The sequence below is a fragment of the Octopus bimaculoides genome, chromosome 13, assembly GCF_001194135.2.
Source record: "Octopus bimaculoides isolate UCB-OBI-ISO-001 chromosome 13, ASM119413v2, whole genome shotgun sequence".
NCBI classification, from domain to species: domain Eukaryota; kingdom Metazoa; phylum Mollusca; class Cephalopoda; order Octopoda; family Octopodidae; genus Octopus; species Octopus bimaculoides.
The window spans coordinates 62,873,392-62,894,056 of record NC_068993.1 but is presented as its reverse complement, the minus strand read 5'-3'; the positions used below and the strand labels follow the sequence as shown (position 1 = coordinate 62,894,056).

The 20,665-nt window shown below is 36.9% G+C and overlaps 1 protein-coding gene across 7 annotated transcripts in view; it reads left to right on the top strand.

Moving 5' to 3' along the window:
- Nucleotides 1-20,665, top strand: part of LOC106884293 (bridge-like lipid transfer protein family member 1) — a 213,773-nt gene that overhangs the window by 114,341 nt on the left and 78,767 nt on the right. For 4 of the 7 annotated variants that reach the window (XM_014935618.2, XM_014935609.2, XM_014935651.2 and 1 more), the window contains exons 30-44: nt 235-474; nt 1,143-1,271; nt 1,440-1,560; nt 2,753-2,829; nt 5,426-5,509; nt 6,582-6,678; nt 7,864-7,937; nt 8,735-8,875; nt 9,465-9,588; nt 10,472-10,621; nt 11,287-11,498; nt 14,381-14,523; nt 15,034-15,157; nt 15,792-15,889; nt 20,010-20,138. In XM_014935618.2, coding sequence (XP_014791104.1) covers nt 235-474; nt 1,143-1,271; nt 1,440-1,560; nt 2,753-2,829; nt 5,426-5,509; nt 6,582-6,678; nt 7,864-7,937; nt 8,735-8,875; nt 9,465-9,588; nt 10,472-10,621; nt 11,287-11,498; nt 14,381-14,523; nt 15,034-15,157; nt 15,792-15,889; nt 20,010-20,138 — 1,943 coding nt within the window. The remainder of the gene's footprint in view (nt 1-234; nt 475-1,142; nt 1,272-1,439; nt 1,561-2,752; nt 2,830-5,425; nt 5,510-6,581; nt 6,679-7,863; nt 7,938-8,734; nt 8,876-9,464; nt 9,589-10,471; nt 10,622-11,286; nt 11,499-14,380; nt 14,524-15,033; nt 15,158-15,791; nt 15,890-20,009; nt 20,139-20,665) is intronic. The other 3 variants (XM_014935660.2, XM_052972555.1, XM_014935627.2) reach the window with 1 other exon arrangement.

Here is a 20,665-nt window from a genome sequence, read left to right as displayed (position 1 = left end):
TATTTATGTATCTTCTGCTATCCTGGACAAAATACTTTCTGAGTTTAATTCTTACCAACATTGATTTCATTTTTTATCTTTCTGGGTTTGAGAGAGAAATATTGCATCAGTCAATTACTGGAGGATTATTTAATCAGCTGATCTTTCCCTCAAATTTGTAGCTTGTATCCGTGTTCGGAATCACCACCACCACCATCACTTAAAGCTAACGAGTCCAGTTTCTTTATTTTCCAGGTCAGTTCATTTGAAACGTCTATCCCTTCATCTGCTAGCATTGATCTACCACCAATTCATGTGTATGCAGACTACAGGCACCACAAAGCCACTTCAACCAATTCTGATAATCTCACAGATGGATTGGTGCTTAAAGAAGGGGGATATTTGAATGCTGTCGCTGAAGTAGGCATGCTTGAACACAGCCTCACCACAGACCTACTCAACCATGTCGTATTTGTACAGAAAGTTTTCATGAAGGTATATATCATACCTCACGGATTCTTGTTTTCCAATTAGACACTCTGTCTACCTGTATGAATGTCCATTTATTGCAGTCTTGATGATGAGGAGCACGACTGGATTTTAATTGATTTATAATTAAGCTGTTTTGTTGTTATTGGTGTTGCAAGCTTATTCACAGGTCAGCATGAGGCCTGCAGGTCAAAGATATGGTGTACCCCCTAAAATTTTGGAGGGGCAATGAAAACGCTTTGAACATCCTCTTGAAAACCTGGGTTTGCATCCACCGGGCAAATTTGGCTCCTGCACCCAGGATCAAAGATCTGATTATTCTGACCATCTCTTCTTGTATACCAGGAACAATATTGACCATCATCTGCATAATACATTGGTTTTCCATGCTGGTATGGGTTGGACCTTTTGACAAGATTTGTCCAGGTGTACAGCTGCACTGAACTCCATTGTCAGACCTGGCATGGTTTCAATAGCCTGATGCCTTTCCCAATGCCAAAACATTGGTTAAGACAGGTCATGATATTTATTTAAGATAATAGAGTGATATGAGAGAGGTTTTTACTGCATTTCTAGTAGAGCATGTCAAATGGCTGGCAACTTAGGTGCTCGATCATTTGGTTCACAATTTTCTTATTTCTTTTTAATGCTTTTTATTTGTCTACATCAAACAGGAAGTGAATGAGTTAGTTCAGAAAGTTTCTGGATCTGATCAGCCAATAAGAATCTGGACAACCAATGAAGGAACTACCATGAGCAAAATCAGAGAACCTCTGCTATATTCTCTTCTTTTTAGACTGAAGGTAAATTATTTGAAGATTATTTATATGTTACATAAAAGTTCCTCCTCCTCCTCCTCCTCCTCCTCCTCCTCCAGTGTTGTGATTCAGAGCAAATTCTTTATATATATATGAAATATGTTGCAACCGTTTTCGTTATGTTCTCTCACTTTGCAACTATTTGACTTGCAGGGCATCCAAATTACTGCCACAACACCAACATCGAATGCAGTTCGGTTAGAAACTGGTTCAATTGACCTGGAAGTATCAAACCGTGTTCAACTAGCTTCACGAGAATCAAAATCAGAGTACTGTAAGTATAGAGGTGTGTGTGTGTGCATGTGTGTATGCATGCGTGTGTGTGTGTGTGTGTGCATATGTGTATGTATATCTATACACAAACACACACAGACTTCATCATCATTTAGCGTAAACACACCAGCATCGGTTGTCAAGCGATGTTGGGGGGACAAACACAAACATACACACACACATAAATATATATATATATACACATGTATACGACAGGCTTCTTTCAGTTTCCGTCTACCAAATCTACTCACAAGGCTTTGGTCAGCCCGAGGCTATAGTAGAAGACATTTGCCTAAGGAGCCATGCTGTGGGAGTGAACCCGGAACCATGTGGTTCTTAAGCTAGCTACTTACCACACAGCCACTCCTACACCTAAAAAGATGAAGGTTTTTCCATCTGTGTGGGAATTGAACCTACACCCTTTCGTTAATGCGATTCAGTGTGTTATGAAATCATTTGGAAATGAGTGTTGTGTAACCTAGGTTTGAACCGCTTCTGTTAAGTTTATTGTTAATACATTTTATGAAATCCATTAATATCAGAATATATAAAGTTTGGACTCTGATTACTTAGACTTTGGTCTGTCAGGAATGCCAAGCCTCATAAAACCACAGGTTAACTTGGTTGCCATGGCAAATGAATAACTGAGCTTACAACACTACTACTCCACCCCTAACCCTAACCCTCCATCCCTGAATAGGACGTTGGTCCATCACAGGGTAACTACCCAGTTATTGCAGGATTACCCATTGATAAGTGAGTGAGCAAGAGAGCAGCATAAAAATGAAGAGTTTTGCTCAAGGACACAATGCACCTCCTGGTTTGGGAATTGCTTCCATACATACATGATGGGCTTCCACACAGTTTCTATCTAACAAATTCACCCACAAAGCATTCGTCATCCTGGGGTTATAGTAAAAGACTGTGGTGCAGTAGGACTGAACTTGCAACCCCCATGGTTGCAAAGCAAGCTTCTTAGTCACACAGCCATGCCTCACCTAAAGCAAAATTCTGTGACGGAAAAGCCTTCACTGCCTCAATGAAATAGATTGTATCGGACACATTTTATTGCCTTGTTCTTTAATTTCTCATATTATCTGTTGTTGTTGTTGTTGTTCAAGTTGTCGATTGTTGTTGTTGTTGTTGTTGTATCTCTTGTACTTGAGCTATTTCTTTAATTTCGTATTTATCAGCTGTCTATGAAAATAACCAGAAGGTTTTCATCCGAGCTCATATTGATCTTAATCTTACTTTGGGGCAACTGTTGAAGGTATGTTGAGAGATAAATGTTTTTATATTTCTTTTCTCTTTCACCCACTTCTCTCTCTTTCTCTCTTTCTCTCTCTCTCTCTCTCTCTCTCTCCTACTTTTGTTTTTCTTTTCACATTTACGTTCATCTCTTCTGTCCTTCATTTTTTAAAGTTTCTTTCTTTTTGTTATTTTCTGTCTCACATTTTCTAATATTCCATATTCTTCTCTTTTACCCGCTTTTCCATTCCATTCACATATTTAAGCTGGGAGGAACCAAGAAATGTCTAGAAAAAAATAAATGAAAATAAAAAAAAAATCAATGTAAGCTTAAAAGATAAAGAGAATGGTAAATTTTGAATATTTATCAAAGTATTGGTTCCATCGAACCATACATTATTAATAAAGCTAAAATGAAAAGCATCATGTTTTAGTAACACTAGCTGTGCCTCATCAGAAGTTTTAAGAACTTCCATAGCCAAAGTTATTGACCTTTGAACTTTACATTTTCTTGTCTAAATAGGAATCAAATATACAGATAAACATCATCATTTAAAGTCTGTTTTCCATTCTGGCATGGGTTGGACGGTTCAACTGGGGTCTGGGAAGCCAGAAGGCTGCACCAGGCTCCAATCTGATCTGGCAAAGTTTCTACAGCTGGATGCCCTCCCTAACGCCAGCCACTCTGAGGGTGTAGTGGGTGCTTTTATGTGCCACTGGCACAGGGACCAGAAGGAGCTGGCAACGACCACAATCGGTTGGTGCTTTTTACGTGCCACTAGCATGGAAGCCAGTTGAGGCAGCACTGGCATCGGCCGTGTTCAGATGGTGCTTTTTACGTGCCACTGGCATGGGGATCACAACTACAATTTCCATTTGATTGTGATTTGGTTGGTCTCCTCAAGCACGGCATGTTGCCCTACGATCCAAGGTACTTTTGAGTGGGCTGGTTATGCGACACTGGTGCAGGTTACAGCTGTGAACTCACTTTATTTGCCGGGTCTTCTCAGTTATCTGAATATAGTTGAAAAAGTGATGTTGTTATAACATTTTCCAGGAGGAAAAGAAGAGTTGTCTCCCATAGGATAATGTCTGCTGTGGCTGAAGGGTGTCAGCTGTGCATGGGTACATGTTTTTTTTGTTCTTCATCATCATCAATGCTGGCATGGGTTAGTTTGACAAGAGCTGGTAAGTCAGAAGATTGAGCCTTGGTTTTTATGGCTGCAAGCTCTTTCTAACTCTGGCCACTTTATAGAATGTACTGGGTGCCTTTTACATGGGACCAGCAGCTGTGAGGTCACCAAGTAGCTAGCAAGGCAAAGGCCTCTCAACTGAGAAGGGGAGTAGTATTGAGGGAGGTGGCTTTGTACCTGATGATGAGAGTTTAGAGTGTGAATAAAGGGGCAGTTAGGGGTCTTGCAGCAGAGGAAATATATGGCTGCCTCAGTTGAAAAGAGAAGAGAGAATGAAGATGATGGTATGACAGGGGTGGGGGTCTAATCTGGAAAAGGTGATGACCACATTTCCAAAATGAATTTCCTTTCATGAGGGCAACAACAAATACATTTCAGTTGATTTCATGTCTGATCATCGACTTACATTTTATTCTGTTTCCTGAATGCTCACTCATCTAAGGATGAAATTGAAAAATTATTCTTTATTTTGGAATGAAGAACATCATTAATGCCCTTATCTCTGTTATTTATCCTTCATGCAAATAAAATCCCTTGGTTCAAATCTAGCCTGGCACAAATGTATATACTCTGAAACAAGAAACATGATATTTAGAGATGAGACCCAATCAAAACCTAGCATACATGTAATATACATTTTAAAGATGAGGATATTGTGATAATTATCTAAATAGTAATAAATTATCTCTGAAAGCAATTTTTGTATGCGCATCTGCACCAAGTTTCATGCACGTGATCTTTAGAATGCTTTGGTAATCAAGATTTTAGTGATTATGATTGGAGTGGTTAATTTACAATGTAAAGAAAAGGTATTTCATTTCACTTAGTTGAATGTTTCACTGGGGAAGTCAGTTACCATTTGTTTCTATTGTATTGATTGGTGTTAAGAAATATATCTCTAACAGACAAGGAAAATATCTGTGTTTGATAGAAAACTGAAACTGTATTGGTTTCAGATTTTTGCACAAGGCCAGTAATTTCAGGTGAAAATTAAATCAATTACATTAATTCCAGTGTTCAACTGGTATTTATTTTATCAACCCTGAAAGGATGGAAAGCAAAGCTGACCTTGGTGGAATTTGAACTCAGAATGTACAGATGGATGAAATGCTACTAATTATTTTTTGCCTGGCATGCTAATGATTCTGCCAGCTCGTTAGCTTGAATGGAACCTATATTAACATGGAATAACTTACACGAGCACACATGCATGCACACACACACAAATTCTTTCATTAATTGCATTAACCTTCATTTATTTTCAAGCTTAAGAGCACGAAGATTCAGGAAGATACAAAAATACCTGTCATTAAATTTAATTATTCAGCATCTCATGAAAATTTCATAATTAGCTGATGGTGATGTTAATGATAGGATAATGATTGTTATGTTTTTTTTTTAAAATTTATTTATTATCTTTCCCAGAACCCATTATTTGAAGAAGCAGAACCTGAATTTCAAACAATGGCTTATTTTAAGACCAAAATTGGAATACGGAATGCTATTCAAGTAAGTAGAAGGCTGTGTTGGGGGGAGGGGGGGGGGAATGGTTTTGCTTTTAATAACAAAATCTAATGTTTTATTTCTAATTTGTGTTTCTTTTTAGTTCATCTTCATTATCATCATCATTTGACGTCCACTTTCCTTGCTGGCATGAGTTGGTTAATTCTTCGCTATCAGCTCTGTGAATTAAAAGTATTGAACTCTGTAGCATTTGTTTTAGAAAGATTTTATGGAACTAAAACCATTATTATTCTTAATACAAATAATAAAGAAACCAGTTCATATTTTTAAAATGTCGTTCAAGTAGTGACAACTAGGACAACTCTAGGAATATATTGTTCAATATACTATTTTATAGGACTATTGTATGAGTTGAAACTGGAATATAAACTTGAGTTTCCGAAAGCTTATCTTTCCGCTAATGAGGTTCATCATTATGAGAAAATATTGTTGATAAATGAAAAGATCCCAATCTTTCTCTTTCTGTGTAGTTTCTGTTTTAAGTTTACTGCAGATGGGTAAGTCATGAGGTTTGTCATTATTGTTTGAAGTCAAGTCAGCCTCAGTTTTACAGCCCTATTATCAAAGATGTTCCAACTGCAACCGTCTTGTCTGTATTTCAGACACGGAGCATCTTGGACTATACTGTTTGATGTATCCTAGTCTTCAAGGCAATAAGACTGTTTGTAGATGATCGAGTCACTACATGGAAGCTTCCTTATTAGTTCTTTATCACAGTGGTTTAACATTAAGCACCTAAGACAGAAGTTAAACCATTTCTTTTGCTGCCTGGAAGATGTAACTGGAGTTATTTTTGTTGAGAACTCTAGGTTTTAAAACCATTCAAGATTTAGTCTAAATATCATTCTGGTTTACATCTTCATAAAATCAGAAACCACTTGGTTGTCCTTGGAGACAATTTTGTCCATGGCTCCTTTAAAACTATACTCCTGCATTAAATATTTCTACAAATGAATTTTGTAATTACGCATTCCTTAATTTTTTTTTTTTTTTTTTTGGACTACATTGTTTGGTTATTTAGTCTTGTTTAACATTTAAAAAATTTATTTATTTCAAGGATGAAATGATACCTGGCCAAGAAGACGACCAAGAAGCACTGCTAATCACTCTGACTCGGCCCATTATTCTAGCACAGCCCCAAGACTTTGACAAAGGTTAGACTTTCTGAAATGTTTGTTGTTAATTTAGTGATTTAATCTTTTGATTTATGTTATTTGTTAGTAATTAGTGAAATTGGTTGCAGTTTGAAATGATGTGAAAGTGAATCAGAAATTCAACTGTCCTAAACACTTTGGTGGTGTTGTTCTTTAATCTCAAGTCGACTCTGCTTGAGCTGACCTTATAACATTTTCATCTATGGCTATTCTCTCTGTTTCATAACCATCACATGGGTTCCATACACTATGCTATACAACATGTCTTTGTGTAACCCTTTAGCACTCGGATTAATCTGTCAAATATAATGCTTATTCATTCACATTGTTTTCATTTAATCATGCATTATCTCACAGCTTTGAGATTTCAATGATGTAATTATTTAGTTTTTAGAATGACATTGTAGGTTAGGTGTGAGAGGCTAGATATAGCCAATTTGAACATAAAACAGGTAGAATATTTGGGTCAGTTGTGGCCTGTTCACATGCTAAAGGATTAAGATGGTATGAGATTTTGAGACACTCTGCACCAAAGTACATTGGAAGTAATAATTTGAGGAAGATTTTGCTGCTTATTCTAGTGAATTGACTGACCATACAGTGGCTTTCTCATAGCCTAAACACCTTGCTGTTATTGGTAGTATAAGCAGTCAAGAAATTGTAGATCATGAACCAACAGTGATATGGTCCATGAGAAGAGTAAAGTAATTAAAAGTTGTGTGTTAATGATGTAAACTTTAATTACTGGTGTTTTAGATTTTGTTGTTTTTTTAGTTACAAACCTCTCCTGGTATAGCAGTGTTCTAACCATGACCATCCTGTCTTATTTCTGACTCAATAATATATTTAGGATTAAAATATCCCTTTTTTAAGATGACGACCTGTGATTTAAGGGAGATTTGGTTGCTATTTCTACAGGTTAAGTGTCTTTATAATGATCCCCACTTTACTTTGGTTATGTTTGAGGCTGTAGGTGAAAGGTTGTTGAAGTATTATTAAATTATGTGATCTCATAATTCAATAACCTGTGTTGGAGAGAGGTGAGAATATGTTATGGAGACTATCATGAATCAGGCTGGTTAAGGTAACATCATCAAAATATTTCACTGTGTTTGTAAAGTTAATTTGGATTATTGTATCAATAAATTAGGAATTTTAATCATTTCTAAACCCCTTTCATTTCAGCTGTGCTAGTTTGGCTGAATTACAGAAATGCTTATGAATACTGGACTGAACAGAGAATGGCTCTAAACCGAGAGGTAATATACTTATATAGATTTTATACACATACACAGTTTAACGAATACTTTGATGCACTCTCACACACACACACACACACACACACACACACACACATCAATAGGCTTGGGCAATATTCTTGCAACTCCCCCCTCTCACCATTGATGTTGTCCAAGGGATAGTCAAGGCATATACTGCTTGGCATCAGTTCCATTGCATGCATAGCACCAGAGCAGATAGTTCATGAGTGGGTGAAGAGGAATTGACATTACGATTCCTGTAAACCGGAGTCACCATTGTTTAACGTTTGCTTTCCATGCTGGCATGGGTTGGATGGTTTGACTGAGGACTGGCAAGCCAGGAGGCTGCACCAGGTTCCATTTTGATCTGGCAAGCTTTCACCACCTGGATGCCCTTCCTAATGCCAACCTCTCCAAGAGTGTAGTGGGTGCTTTTTACATGCCACTGGCATGGGTGCCATTCAGGTGGTGTGACGGAAGTTGTTTTCTGCATATTTTTAGTGTTCATTGCCCCTGTGCATCTGCCACATGCAAAAACTGTCTTCCCAGTTAGCCTTCTTTTGATGTTGCTGCACCTCTTATGTGTCCATAGCTTACACTGGGTCCATCTTATGGAGTTTCTACCTAACCCTTTTCTCTCAGGGATGTTGATTAATCAATCAATCAAAATGGACTCAGACTTTACCCTTGTTTCAAATGCATTCTATCCAAATGGTTTTCTTTCTCAAATCATAAGATCTTTTTGAAGTTACTGTTTTTGTTTTTCTAGTCTTCTGATGTGTATTTCTTTGTTACAGGTTCAGACAGCCACCAGACAAGTAATCGATAAACTGCCCCAGCTTGCTCCGTCAGCTCACACCAACCTCACCACCTTGTTTCTACAATTAACAGTTGATGACATGGGGATTTGTCTACCAATCCATTCTTACAGTCAGAATGTAAGTTAGCTGTTGTCTTTCAAACCTTAGCACACTGGTTAAGTATGGATTTGAATCGGGGTTCTCTGGATGAACACAGATAGGGGATCTGGGTTCCTTGGCAACAATTTGGTATAAGACTGATGACTCTGACAATAGCTTCATTGGAGCTTCAAAAATGAAAAGCCTTCATTTTTGAAGTTATGATGAAATTATAGAGTGATACACAAGCACTTGACTATGAGTGCATTGCATTTTATAGCAGAAACAGCCATAAGCTACTGAAGTTAATAACATAACTTCTTATTCCCTTATCTTTTAATTAACTTCTTATATATGTATTGTAATGTGGCCTATTGGCTTGCTGTCTCTTCTCTCTACTTTTACTACCTCTACTACAATGACCTCTGTTGCAACCCATTGATTGACTAACAATAGATGAAATGATTTTGAACCAGTGCATCTGTTTATCATTACTGGCATAATGACCCTCCCAAGACAACAAAATTTGTTTCAACATATGAATCCATATCAAGTTTTTTGCAGACCAAATACAAAAACGAAATATTTATGCTGGTACATTCAACATTTCTTACTGTCTTCTTTACAGGGAACCCAAAATGTCACTCGTTTGATGGACATTGATGTTGGCACAGTTTTGGTATTAACTATTGAGAATACTCAAATCTCTGCTTGTTCTTCTGGATCTTTAGTGAGCAAAGGACGCTTCACAGGTCAGTATTTGTTTGTATAATGCATCAGAGTTTTAAGTCCTCCAGTGATTCCATTGAAACATATCATCTGTGTAAATGAAAGCCACTGGTAGTGTTGGATGGTGGGTGTTATTTTGGAAGCATGCTGTGATAAACAAATATGTAATTGAGTTTGTATTACTTAGTGATGAATATTAAGAGATGATCTGAAACAGTTGAGGCTCTTAGAAATCATATTTGTGTTGCTTAATGTCAACACTGTCACCTTACTCCTTGACTGGGGCTGGCTAAGTGAGGACTAGACCTTGCAGTTATTGAAAATAATTAGGAGGGGGGGGGCTCCAAAAGGGGTCGCAGGGAGTAGCATCTCTGCCTTCCTGAGCTAGTTTTCCACCACATTTCTTAAAAATCATGGTAGAGACCTTGGTCTCAGGACCACTCATGTCTAGAAACTGAGGCTGGGAGTAAGCAAGGGCATGTAAGGATGGGAGGTAGGAAGCTGGCAGGTGAAAGTTGCAAGAATATTGGGAGAAAGTGTGATAAGGGTGGATGTGATCTGAGGTATATAGGGGTGTATGTAGTGACTGTTGAACAAAGATAGTGGGGAGGTTGGTGGTAGATATGGAATGGTGTTAAGAAATAGGGAAGAGAGAGTGATGATTGGTGCTACAGAAAGGATGATCAATGGAACATATGAGTGGGGGGGGGGAGAATGCATAATTCTAATGTTGTTTGATTTATGCCTTTTTGTTTCCTCTCTTTTGTTTCCTCTCTTTTTGTTTCCTCTCTTTTACTTTGAACATTTTGTGAATAGTTACATGTATTAAATACTGATGCTTTTGTCTTATTCATTTAAAATATATTTTGTAAATTGCCCACCAAAATGTTTTCTGTTGTCTTGTAGGGTTTTGTCTTCGGTTTGCTGATGACTTTGAAACATCATGGGATGAATGGAAACCGGTCAATAAAGAAGACAGCCCCATAATGAACGCATGTGTTGTACCAGAAGGAACATATGAAGTCTGTTCAAGGACTATTAATAAACAAGCCACAGGTAATTGACCAATACATGAGCATGTTGTTGTTGTTGTTGTGGTTGTGTTAAGAAGTGGGTTGAATGTTTGACACCAACTATATGAATAAGAACAGACTTTCCAAAAAAACAAAAGCATTTTTAAGAATTTGTGCATTTCCCAATCTGTTGATAGAAATTTATGTTGAAGATTGACCAATGTTAATTCAGTTTAGTATTTATTGATTTATTTGTAAAATGGTGATCGTAATGACGATTTATTTATTTATTCATTGGTCTTTCGTCATAAGCATTATACATTCATTTTCTAGGCTTATATGCTTTGGAAATAACTTCACCATTGAAGTGTCTTGCAAATTGTGATCCTTCATCAGATCATCATCATCATCATTTAGCATCTATATTCCATTCTGGCATGGATTGGATGAGTTGGCAGAATCCAACAAATCAGAAGACTGTGTCAGTCTCCAATGTCAGCCACAGACACCGGAAAGGCAGATGCTCAGAACTGATACAAGAGACAGGTCCCTCTAATCATATTCCCATCATTGTTCGATGACTGGTTATGTTGTTTGGCTGCTCACCAGAAATGAAATACCTTCCCCACTAATGTGTGAACTTGTACCTAAGAGATTATTTTTAGACCCGTTCATTTCATCGTTGTTGTCCGTTGTTCTTGTCCACAGATCCTCCCAGCAATGCCAAGTGGATATTGAATGTGTTATGGGAGATGGAAGGCATTGATGTTCATCTTGACACCAACATTGGCAAAAAGCTCTCTGGCCTTGCCCACACCCTCACGGCTCTTGCTGGAGACCCGAATGATGACGACGCTGTTGACATTCTCAATGAAGCTGACTCGCCTGATGGAACGATGAGCAAACTGCCATGGGGCCAGGTAAGGCTACTTTATACAAATGCTGTGTGTGTGTATGCATGCGTGCGCATGTGTGTGTGTGTGTGTATGTTTGTCCTCCACCATATCTTGACAACCAGAGCTGGTTTGTTTGTTTCTGTAACTTAGCTGTTTGGCAAAAGAGACTGATAAGAATAAGTACTTGGCTTAAAAAAAAAAGATGTTCTGGGATCGATTCATTTGATTAAACCCTTCAAAGTGGGGTCCCAGCATGGCTGCATTGTAAGGCATGAAACAAGCAAAGATAACAGAAATGATAATAGTTGAAAAGCAGAGAAAGAATTAAGAGATGACTCATAGACATGCGCCAAATGGCACACAACTTCTGACCTAAGATAAGAATGTCTCAAAAAAAAAAAAAAATCCAGAGTTTCTTTGGGCTAATTAATAGCTTCTAGGGAGTTCTTTTCACCTTTAAACTATGTAAAACTGTTTTTTTTTTTGTTTTGGCGTCTCAGTGTATATCAAAACTGATATGAACCATAATTTGCTGTGAAAGATGTCAGGAGGTGTTTTACTAATATTTAAGAGTATAAACTATCCTTGTTTCCTTTTTCCAGTCTTATAACTTGCTCAGTTGAAGGGTCTTATCTGTGCTGGTGCCGTGCAAAAAGTGCACCCAGTACACCCTGTTAAGTGGTTGGCATTAGGAAGGGCATCCAGCTGTAGAAACCATGTCAAAACAGACAATGGAACCTGGAAGATCCCTCTGGCTCATCTGCTCTTGTCTAACTGTCCAACCCATGCCAACATGGAAAAAAGGGACGTTAAATGATGACAATGATGTATCGTAGCCACCTCTATTCAAAATGATCAAATATGGCAATGCTAATCAAAAGTGGATGTAACTTTAAACCAAAATGCTGTGAGTTCAAATCTGAGGCAGCTCTCAGCTACAAATTCTTTTCTGGCTCTATAAATTCTACAACCAGTCAAATACTGGGTTAATGCTGTTCACTAACTCCCTTTCTCTCAAAATTGTTGGCCTTATGCCTAAACTGGAGGCCATAGTTATTATTATTATTATTATTATTATTATTATTATTATTATTATTATTATTATTGTTACCACAAACAACTTAAGCATAAAATTAAAAGGAATCGACTTGCTTTAGTGAGATGTTATCAGCCAGTTCTTATTTGTGTGTGTAGAAGTCTTTCTCTTCTTCTTCTTCTTCTTTGTTTGTCTCTCTTTCTTACTTCTCTCTCTCTCTTTTTCTTTCTCCCTCTTCTTTCTGCTTCCTGCTTTGTCTCATCACTCTCTCACAGTCTATCTCTTCTTCTCTTGTGTCACTCATTTTCTGACTCCCTCTCTCACTCTGTCTTTTCTTTCTTTCTCCGTACTCTCTCTCTCCCCTCTCTCTGTGCTCTCTCTCTCTCTGTCCTCTCTTTTCTCTTTCTCTCAGTTCTCTCTCTCTCCTGTATGCCATTCTCTTTTTTTCTGTCTCCTCTTTGTAGTTTTCCTTCATCCTCTCTGTCTCTCTATCTCTCTCTCTCCTACTCTTTTCTTTCTTTCTTTTTCTTCCCCCTTTCCCGCTTATTCATTACATGATTGAGCTTATTATCTTTCTACAGTTTCTTGTCTGCTAACGATTATTAATGGGCCATGTAATGGGAAACATGTAAACATTGTAATAAATTTGGCATCAATATATACTAAAGACATATTTATGTTACTACTGGGTATATTACTGCAAACTTAACTTCACTCTTTGATGTAAACTGTCCAAGACCAAAGCTTTCAGCTATATATATATGTGTGTGTGTGTGTGTGTGTGTGTGTGTGTGTGTATATATAAAGACGCCCATAGTGAAGTGTACGAAATCTTGTTTCACTGATATTTGATATTGAAGGCTCTTGGCACCCTTTTCTTGGCACGAATGTCTTAATATCTTTTGGATGCTCTTCTGATATATGTATCTGCTGCGCTTATTATTGGTCATTCTGTGGAATGATCCTACCTTCTGTTTTCACCCCCTTCCCCAACCACTTCCTCCTCCTCTCATACACAAACATGTTTACATACTTAGATAACCCGGCACTTTAACACGCATCTCAGCCCCCTTATATTCTCTCCCCTTCATAAATATCTTCTTTTTTCCATAGATGCATTCACTCCAACACACACACACACACACACACTTTCTCTCTGCTCTCTTTCTTTATTTATTTGCTCTGTTTTCCACTCATCGTTAGTATATACATTCTGGTGTGGGATTATATAATTCTTTAATATACACATTTCTTTTGTTAGTTTATTTACATAATAATTGAAAGCTGGAGCCAGTTTCTTTTTCTTTGGTACATTAAATCACTTTCAGCAACAAGTTAACTGTGAGCAACAACAAAAAAATTACCCCAGCTGTGTAGATTCTTAGCATGATGGGAACAGAATACTGTTAAAATGTGCTCAATAAGCTATGTATTCTCTCCTTGACAGAACCATACTAAGAAATATGGAATTCCCACAGGGGCAATTTATTGTATCAGAAGTATTAAAGAACTGGGTAGAGTTTATGCCAGCAAGTCTCTAGTAATAGTCACACGATTAATTAGTGGGTAAGACATGAAGAGATATTAAAACGAGGAAAGCTGCATGTGTTTGTTGTTTACATTTGACAGAGTAATCTGAATGCTCAATGGTTAATGCTTATTTATTCGCATAGTTTTGAATGAAATGTGTATTATATCATACTTTTGAAGGTGGTGAGCTGGCAGAAACGTTAGCACACCGGGCGAAATGCTCAGTGGTATTTTGTCTGTCTTTATGTTTTTTGTTTTTAAAGGGGAGGCAAGGGTGTGTTAAAGAAAGCAAAGTGCTAAATTGACCAATCTACTCCCAAACAAATTCTCTTCTCTTCAGCATGAAGCTCCCACTCGGAGACAGACCATTGCAGCTGAACACCTACCTGCCTTTGTGTTTGATACTACTTTAGAACCCAAAGTGAGAGCAAGACTCATCGAGAAAGAAATGAACGAACAAGCAATTGTTGTTCAAGATCTCAAGTAAGTAAACAAATTAAAATGATAGAAAAAGTACAAATGTCTTGTTTTCATAAGTTTTGAATTAAAATCTTCCACCAAACCTTAGTCACAATTTATGTTCCTAACACAAGCTGAATGATAACTAAGTTATTTTACTAAATTCTTTGTTATATTTAAAATTAATTGAAAGAAACACAGAGCATCTCAACAGAAATGCAGTAACGAAAGGGTTAATCAACTTACCTGAATTTCTAGTCTTAGAAATTTAGTTTGAATTAACCAAGTTATGTTGTTGAAAATATGAGTTTAGAGAATGCAATTCTGGTAAAAAATTATTGCAAAGAGGATGGAAGTGAAGGTTAATTATGAAGTGGAGAAAGAGTAACAAGAAACGTGGTGGAACACTTAACGATGCTTGCAGCTAATAAAACTTTGCTCTTTATCAAAATGATTTAATCGACATTTCAAATAATGTTCTGTTTTTGTTTTTCCTTAATCTTAATATGTTTACAACATTTGTTTGCTCCACAGACAACTTGGTGCTTCACAGTCAGTTGTTGACATAGAAATCAGAAAACTGGAAGGTTTGCAAATGCTATTATTTAATGATTTCCGGAGAGATGTTTTGAATAAGTTGAAAAAACAGGGAGAAAAGGTTTGCTTCTTTGACTCGGCTTTTATTTTGAAACTTATTTCATGATTGCTTTTAATCTAATTAAATTTTTTTTAGTATACCACCATGTTGAGATTTGTGGCCAAGTGGCTGTGGTGTTCAGCTCGTGACTGTAGGGTCATGAGTTCAATACATAGATTTGGTGGCAAGTTGGGGGCTCTGAACATTTGGCATGGTTTCAGTCAATTCAGCTGAAATGAATATCAGCTGGGGTTCATTTTGTATTGGATTGGTATCCCATTCAGGGGTGTCATGTATTGTAGCACTTATGTCGTGGAAACTGGGGTAATCTGTGGCCTAATGAGCTTGTAGGTTGACGACAAACTTTAGCTTTTAATTTTAATGACAATGAGCGATGGCTAAAGAAATATTGAGCTTTATTTAATAACCAGTTGATCTAGCAAGCGGGGCCTCATATCAGTGAGGGGGGGGGGTGCGCATTGATGCCGTCGAGAGGTAGCCCCAAAATGGCGCGCACTCTCTCCTGATGACCCCATACACTTACTGGCTTCCGGTATGCAGAGTTCTCGACTGGTAGCACTTAAAATTGGTATTTTATACTAGTTGTATTTTGTTGCTCTTCATTTAATTTACATTGAATTATTTTTTTTTTTAGGCTTCCGTACTTAAGGACACTTTGGGTCTTGGGCACAAACCTACTCACTCTAGGTCCAAATCATTTGGTGGGCATCATCCACGAAGACATCATCGAAGGTCAGTGAAAGTTTGTCAGTTTTGATTTTCATTTTGTTGATAAGTTTAGAGAGGATAATTGGTGGTGCTTGAGAGCAGTAATACTCATTTGAAATGAGAACCGAGTACAAATTCCTATGTTGTTATATTTTATTTTGCTTTGTTTTGGAAAATGTTTACCTGTTATGATTATTCCCACAGCTGGCATTTAAATTCTGAGCTATTTTCGAGTTCAAGAATAGAAAGTTGTGGCATTTATCTCTTCAAGACATTAGTAACATAAAGGAAACTATTTCAAATGAAAGTAGACCAAATCCTTGACACAACCCACCTGGAAAATTTTTATACCATAACAGCAAGGTTTCTGTAATAAGAGATGATATTTTGCAGGATGTTGGTTGAACTGTGGAGAGATTGAGCATTTCTTTTCTGACTTCAATCCAGATAATATGTATTGTCTCCTAAATTAAGGGATTATTAAGCTCTGTGAAACCCTTTAAACGTATGAAGTAGAAATCTAACCATACTGCTGTTACAATAATAGTTGGGTATTTTTTGGACTAAGATTCCATTTTGTCTGGAAGTTGGGCTGCAACATTGATGACACAACTTATGATTGATACTGTAACTGAAATCTCTGGTGTTTTTTTAATGATATTGCTTAATCACCTTTTATTCAATAATGTTAGATTGTGCTAAACTGGTGAGTCTCCTTTAACAGTTGCTTTATTTAAAAAAATATTTTGTTACATAAAACAAAAAACTCTATTGGTTACATTGCTTTCACTAAATGAAGAATGTCGAGTAGTGATGACGGCCTTGCAGAATACCAGGTAACCTTACTAGTGCTGGTGCCATGATAAAATGCACTCAGTACATGTTGGGGTTGGTGAGTGGACAGATACGACATAGGGTCATGAGGATGCTTTAGTCTTGTTGAGGACAAAACCCTCTCTGGTGCTGTCATATTAGCATGTACCTAATACACTCTGTAAAGTGCTTGGTGTTAGGAAGGGCATCTGGCCATAGAAAATCTACCTCAAAAATTCCCGTCTAGCCCAAGCAAGCATGATAAAGTTAAATGGTGATGATGATCTGTAGAAAGGGGACACATGAAGAACTGTTTAACTCTAAATATACAAAGTTAAATTTAATTTTGTAATCAGCCATTGTGGCTTTCCTGGTTTGCTCTGAACAGATCAGCTTTGCAAACTTTAAGGTAGTCAAATTCCCGAGAGTCTTTATAGAAGTATTCAGAGAATGAGAATGGTGTGTAAGATAGCAGACTGGTTGTAATAAATGAACAGCTTGTTTAAGGCAGTGAGGTGGCAGAAACATTAACACGTCGAGCAAAATGCTTAGCAGTATGTCTGTCTTTATGTTCGGAGTTCAAATTCCGTCGAGGTTGACTTTCGCTTTCATCCTTTCAGGGTCAATGAATTAAGTACCAGTTGCATACTGGAGTCGATCTAATCGACTGGTGCCCTCCCTAAATGTTTTGGGCCTTGTGCCTAGAGTAGAAAATAATAAACGAATAGCTTCTTTATCTGTTGTAAGCAGATAATTTGGCTACATTTACTCATGGATTAATGAGATTTCTATGAAGCAATTATCTTATATTTGGTTATTTCTTTTTAAGTGTTTTGTCTAAGATTAATTGCCTGATGTCAGGGTGAAACCTTGACATTGTATGTAAATAAGTGAACTGCATGTAAAGTTGTTTATTCTGCCCTGACTATGTAAGTAATGTTTATATTTACTGTAATTGATCTTGTGATGTATCTTGAAATTAAATGTAGATGTTTCTGTAAATAAGTATAAAAAAACATTTAAAATGAATATTTCTAACATGATGTCAAAAAATAATGTTAACAATTGGTTTCAGCTTTGTATCCTGCATTTGTAATTTAATTCTGGATAAAATTTTCATCAAGTAATCTGCTGGATAACCCAGTAATGTTGGTTGTTTTTGTTGTGTATATGTGTGATAACTCCACTGTCTTTCAGATTTCATACAAGCTCTTTCTTCTTCTTCTTCTTTTTCTTCTTTTTCTTCTTCTTCTCCTTCCCCTTCTCCTCCTTCTTCTTCCTTTCTTCTTTTCTTCTTCTTTTCTTCTTCTTTTCTTCTTCTTTTCTTCTTTTCTTCTTCTTCTTCTTCTTCTTCTCTTCTTCTTCTTCTTCTTCTTGCATGCTGCTGATCCATCTCGTATTTGGTCATGTGATTTTGTGGGATCCATCACTAATCTCTGTTGCATGGTACTCCTACATGTTTACGTACACAAGCTGTACAAATTAATATATCAGATCATCACATATAGAATATTAATGCATTGTGAAACTTTGGAATTATTCACACAAATTACTTGACCGAAAAACTTCCTCAAGTTAAGTGAGGAGGGGAAAAATATGAAGGATTCACTATAGCAGTGGATTTGGTGAAGGCAGTAGACATGTTTTGGTCCTGTTGGACCTCTTCAGCAAAACATATTCTACTTAGTCAAGTATGGTTAAATATCTTCCTCTGAGGTATTTTCTCTCAGCTATATTGTTGTTATAAAGCCTGTAGTGAAAGACAGAAGATACCCTTTCGGTACATAGAAGCATGGCACCGGATATTGAATATACATTTTTTCTGACTACAAAAGTTTAATTCTGGTTGTTGCTGATGTCATGGCAAAAACAGTTTGTTGTCATTTAGAAAATACTGCACAGGTCACCTTGACATATATGCATGTGTGTGTTTGTGTGTGTGTAGTGGTTCTTTATCTTGACTGTTATGATGGTTATAAGTGAGTGTCACTGTCATGTAGCATTCTTCGTTTCCAATATTCTGTGAGAACATGTTTGGTCAAGGGGAAATATTGGAAACAAGTGAGGGTTGGTGACAGCTAGGGTATCCAGCTGTAGAAAATCTGCTTCACCAAACATCATCTGACGCATTCGAGCATGGAAAAGTAGACATTAAGATGATGATGATGATGGTAGTTTGATAATCATTAAACTGCAGGAGATTCAATACTTCGACTGTTGAGAAGGTGGGGATAAAGTGTGTCTCCCAAGTTCCTTTCCACAACAATGAGTTGATCTGCATTTCTAAACATAGAAATATACTTAAATATATTGAATATTAAAATTTTTATGATTTGTTGGGTTATTAGTCGTTTGTAAAGTTAGATTATTGATTAGCTAAAAGGTGATATGGATTAACTAATTGATTATGGTCTGCCTTATCAGGGTTGTTCTGCTGTAGCCAAACAACAACAACAACAACAACCAGTATCAACATTATAGTGTGAGTCTCTGAATTATCTTTTGCTGGAAAAGAGGCAACTATTTAACACACACACACATTGGTGAAAAAAACATTAACCTGGGGCTCTTAAATAATAAGAAAACGAATAAGTTCAAGAAAAATATGCTATGTGTTTCTATATATATATAATTGACTGTGGCCATGCTGGAGCACTGCTTTTTAGTCGAAGAAATCAACCCCTGGACTCATTCTTTGTAAGCCTGGTACTTATTCTATTGGTCACTTTTGCCGAACTGCTACGTTACGGGGATGTGAACACACCAAGATCGGTTGTCAAGCGATGGCAGAGGGGGACACACACACACACATGGTCGGCCTGAAGCAAGCTTCCCACCACACAGCCATGCCTGCGCCTATATATATATAAAACAAAAATAAAATGAAACCTGAAAAAAAACTTGAAGGAATCTTTTGATGGATGATAACAATACTCTTGATGATTCTTGGAAGTAATCCAAGGTAAAATAACCCTAACTCAAACCTTATGTATTGGTACAATAATATGCACCTGGACACCCATGAGTGCAAGTAAAATATGTTAAATGGAAAAAGAAACCTAATCGTGCATTAGAAACCGAATTTATTGAAACATCTTTTGCATTGGCGAATAGTGTGAATAAATGTGTAAGTGCATCATAATTTGAAACTGGTGATGATGATGATGATGATGACACTAGTTTTTGTTGTTGTTAGTCTATGAATGTATTTTGAGCAAACAATCATTCAAGGGAATAAAAAAAAAAAAAGAAAATGGAAAACCTGCATGTCATCATCTCTAAGAGGAATTCTTTGGAGTATTATCATTTCTATTTTTTCTTCCATTAACAGCGAGTCTAATGGCAAAGCTCCTATATTGCGACACACAGAAGGCCTGGCCGAAGGCTCGTCTTCTGAAATTAAATCTTTAATCACGCATGCCGAAATGCCATTTGAGTCGTCACCTGACACATCTCCTGGGTACGCTTGTCACTTCTACTGAATCTGTCTTTTGTTTTTTTTTTCCCACTTGTCACTCTTTAGTAATTTGTAGTTCTAGTCGTTGCATGCTTTATAGGCAGTAATTCCTCTCTCTCTTTCTTATGCTGTTAAATGTTTGTGTGTTTAAATAATTAATAACCACTCTGCCCTCATTGTTTGTGTCTGTTCAGTTTTGCATGTTCGTATTTTTTTTTTGTGCATGCTTTGTGAGTTAAATTTTTTATGTTGATTTTTTTAAAATTTCATTTTATTTTTATCATATCTTATTTTTATTTCTAAAAGCTATTTAGGTGATTGGGGAATCAAGATGAAAATTACAATGTTATTAAAACATTTGAAAAATAACTTCCCGTGCTTTTTCAATATAACAATTTCAAATTCAGTTTCTTTCCTTTATGTCCCAAGTTCAAATCCCACTCAATCCCTCTTTTTCCTTTTTATTGTTCTAAGCTCAATAAAATACAAGTTCATTATTGATTCCTCTCTGGAAGGCTGTGATCCAGCAA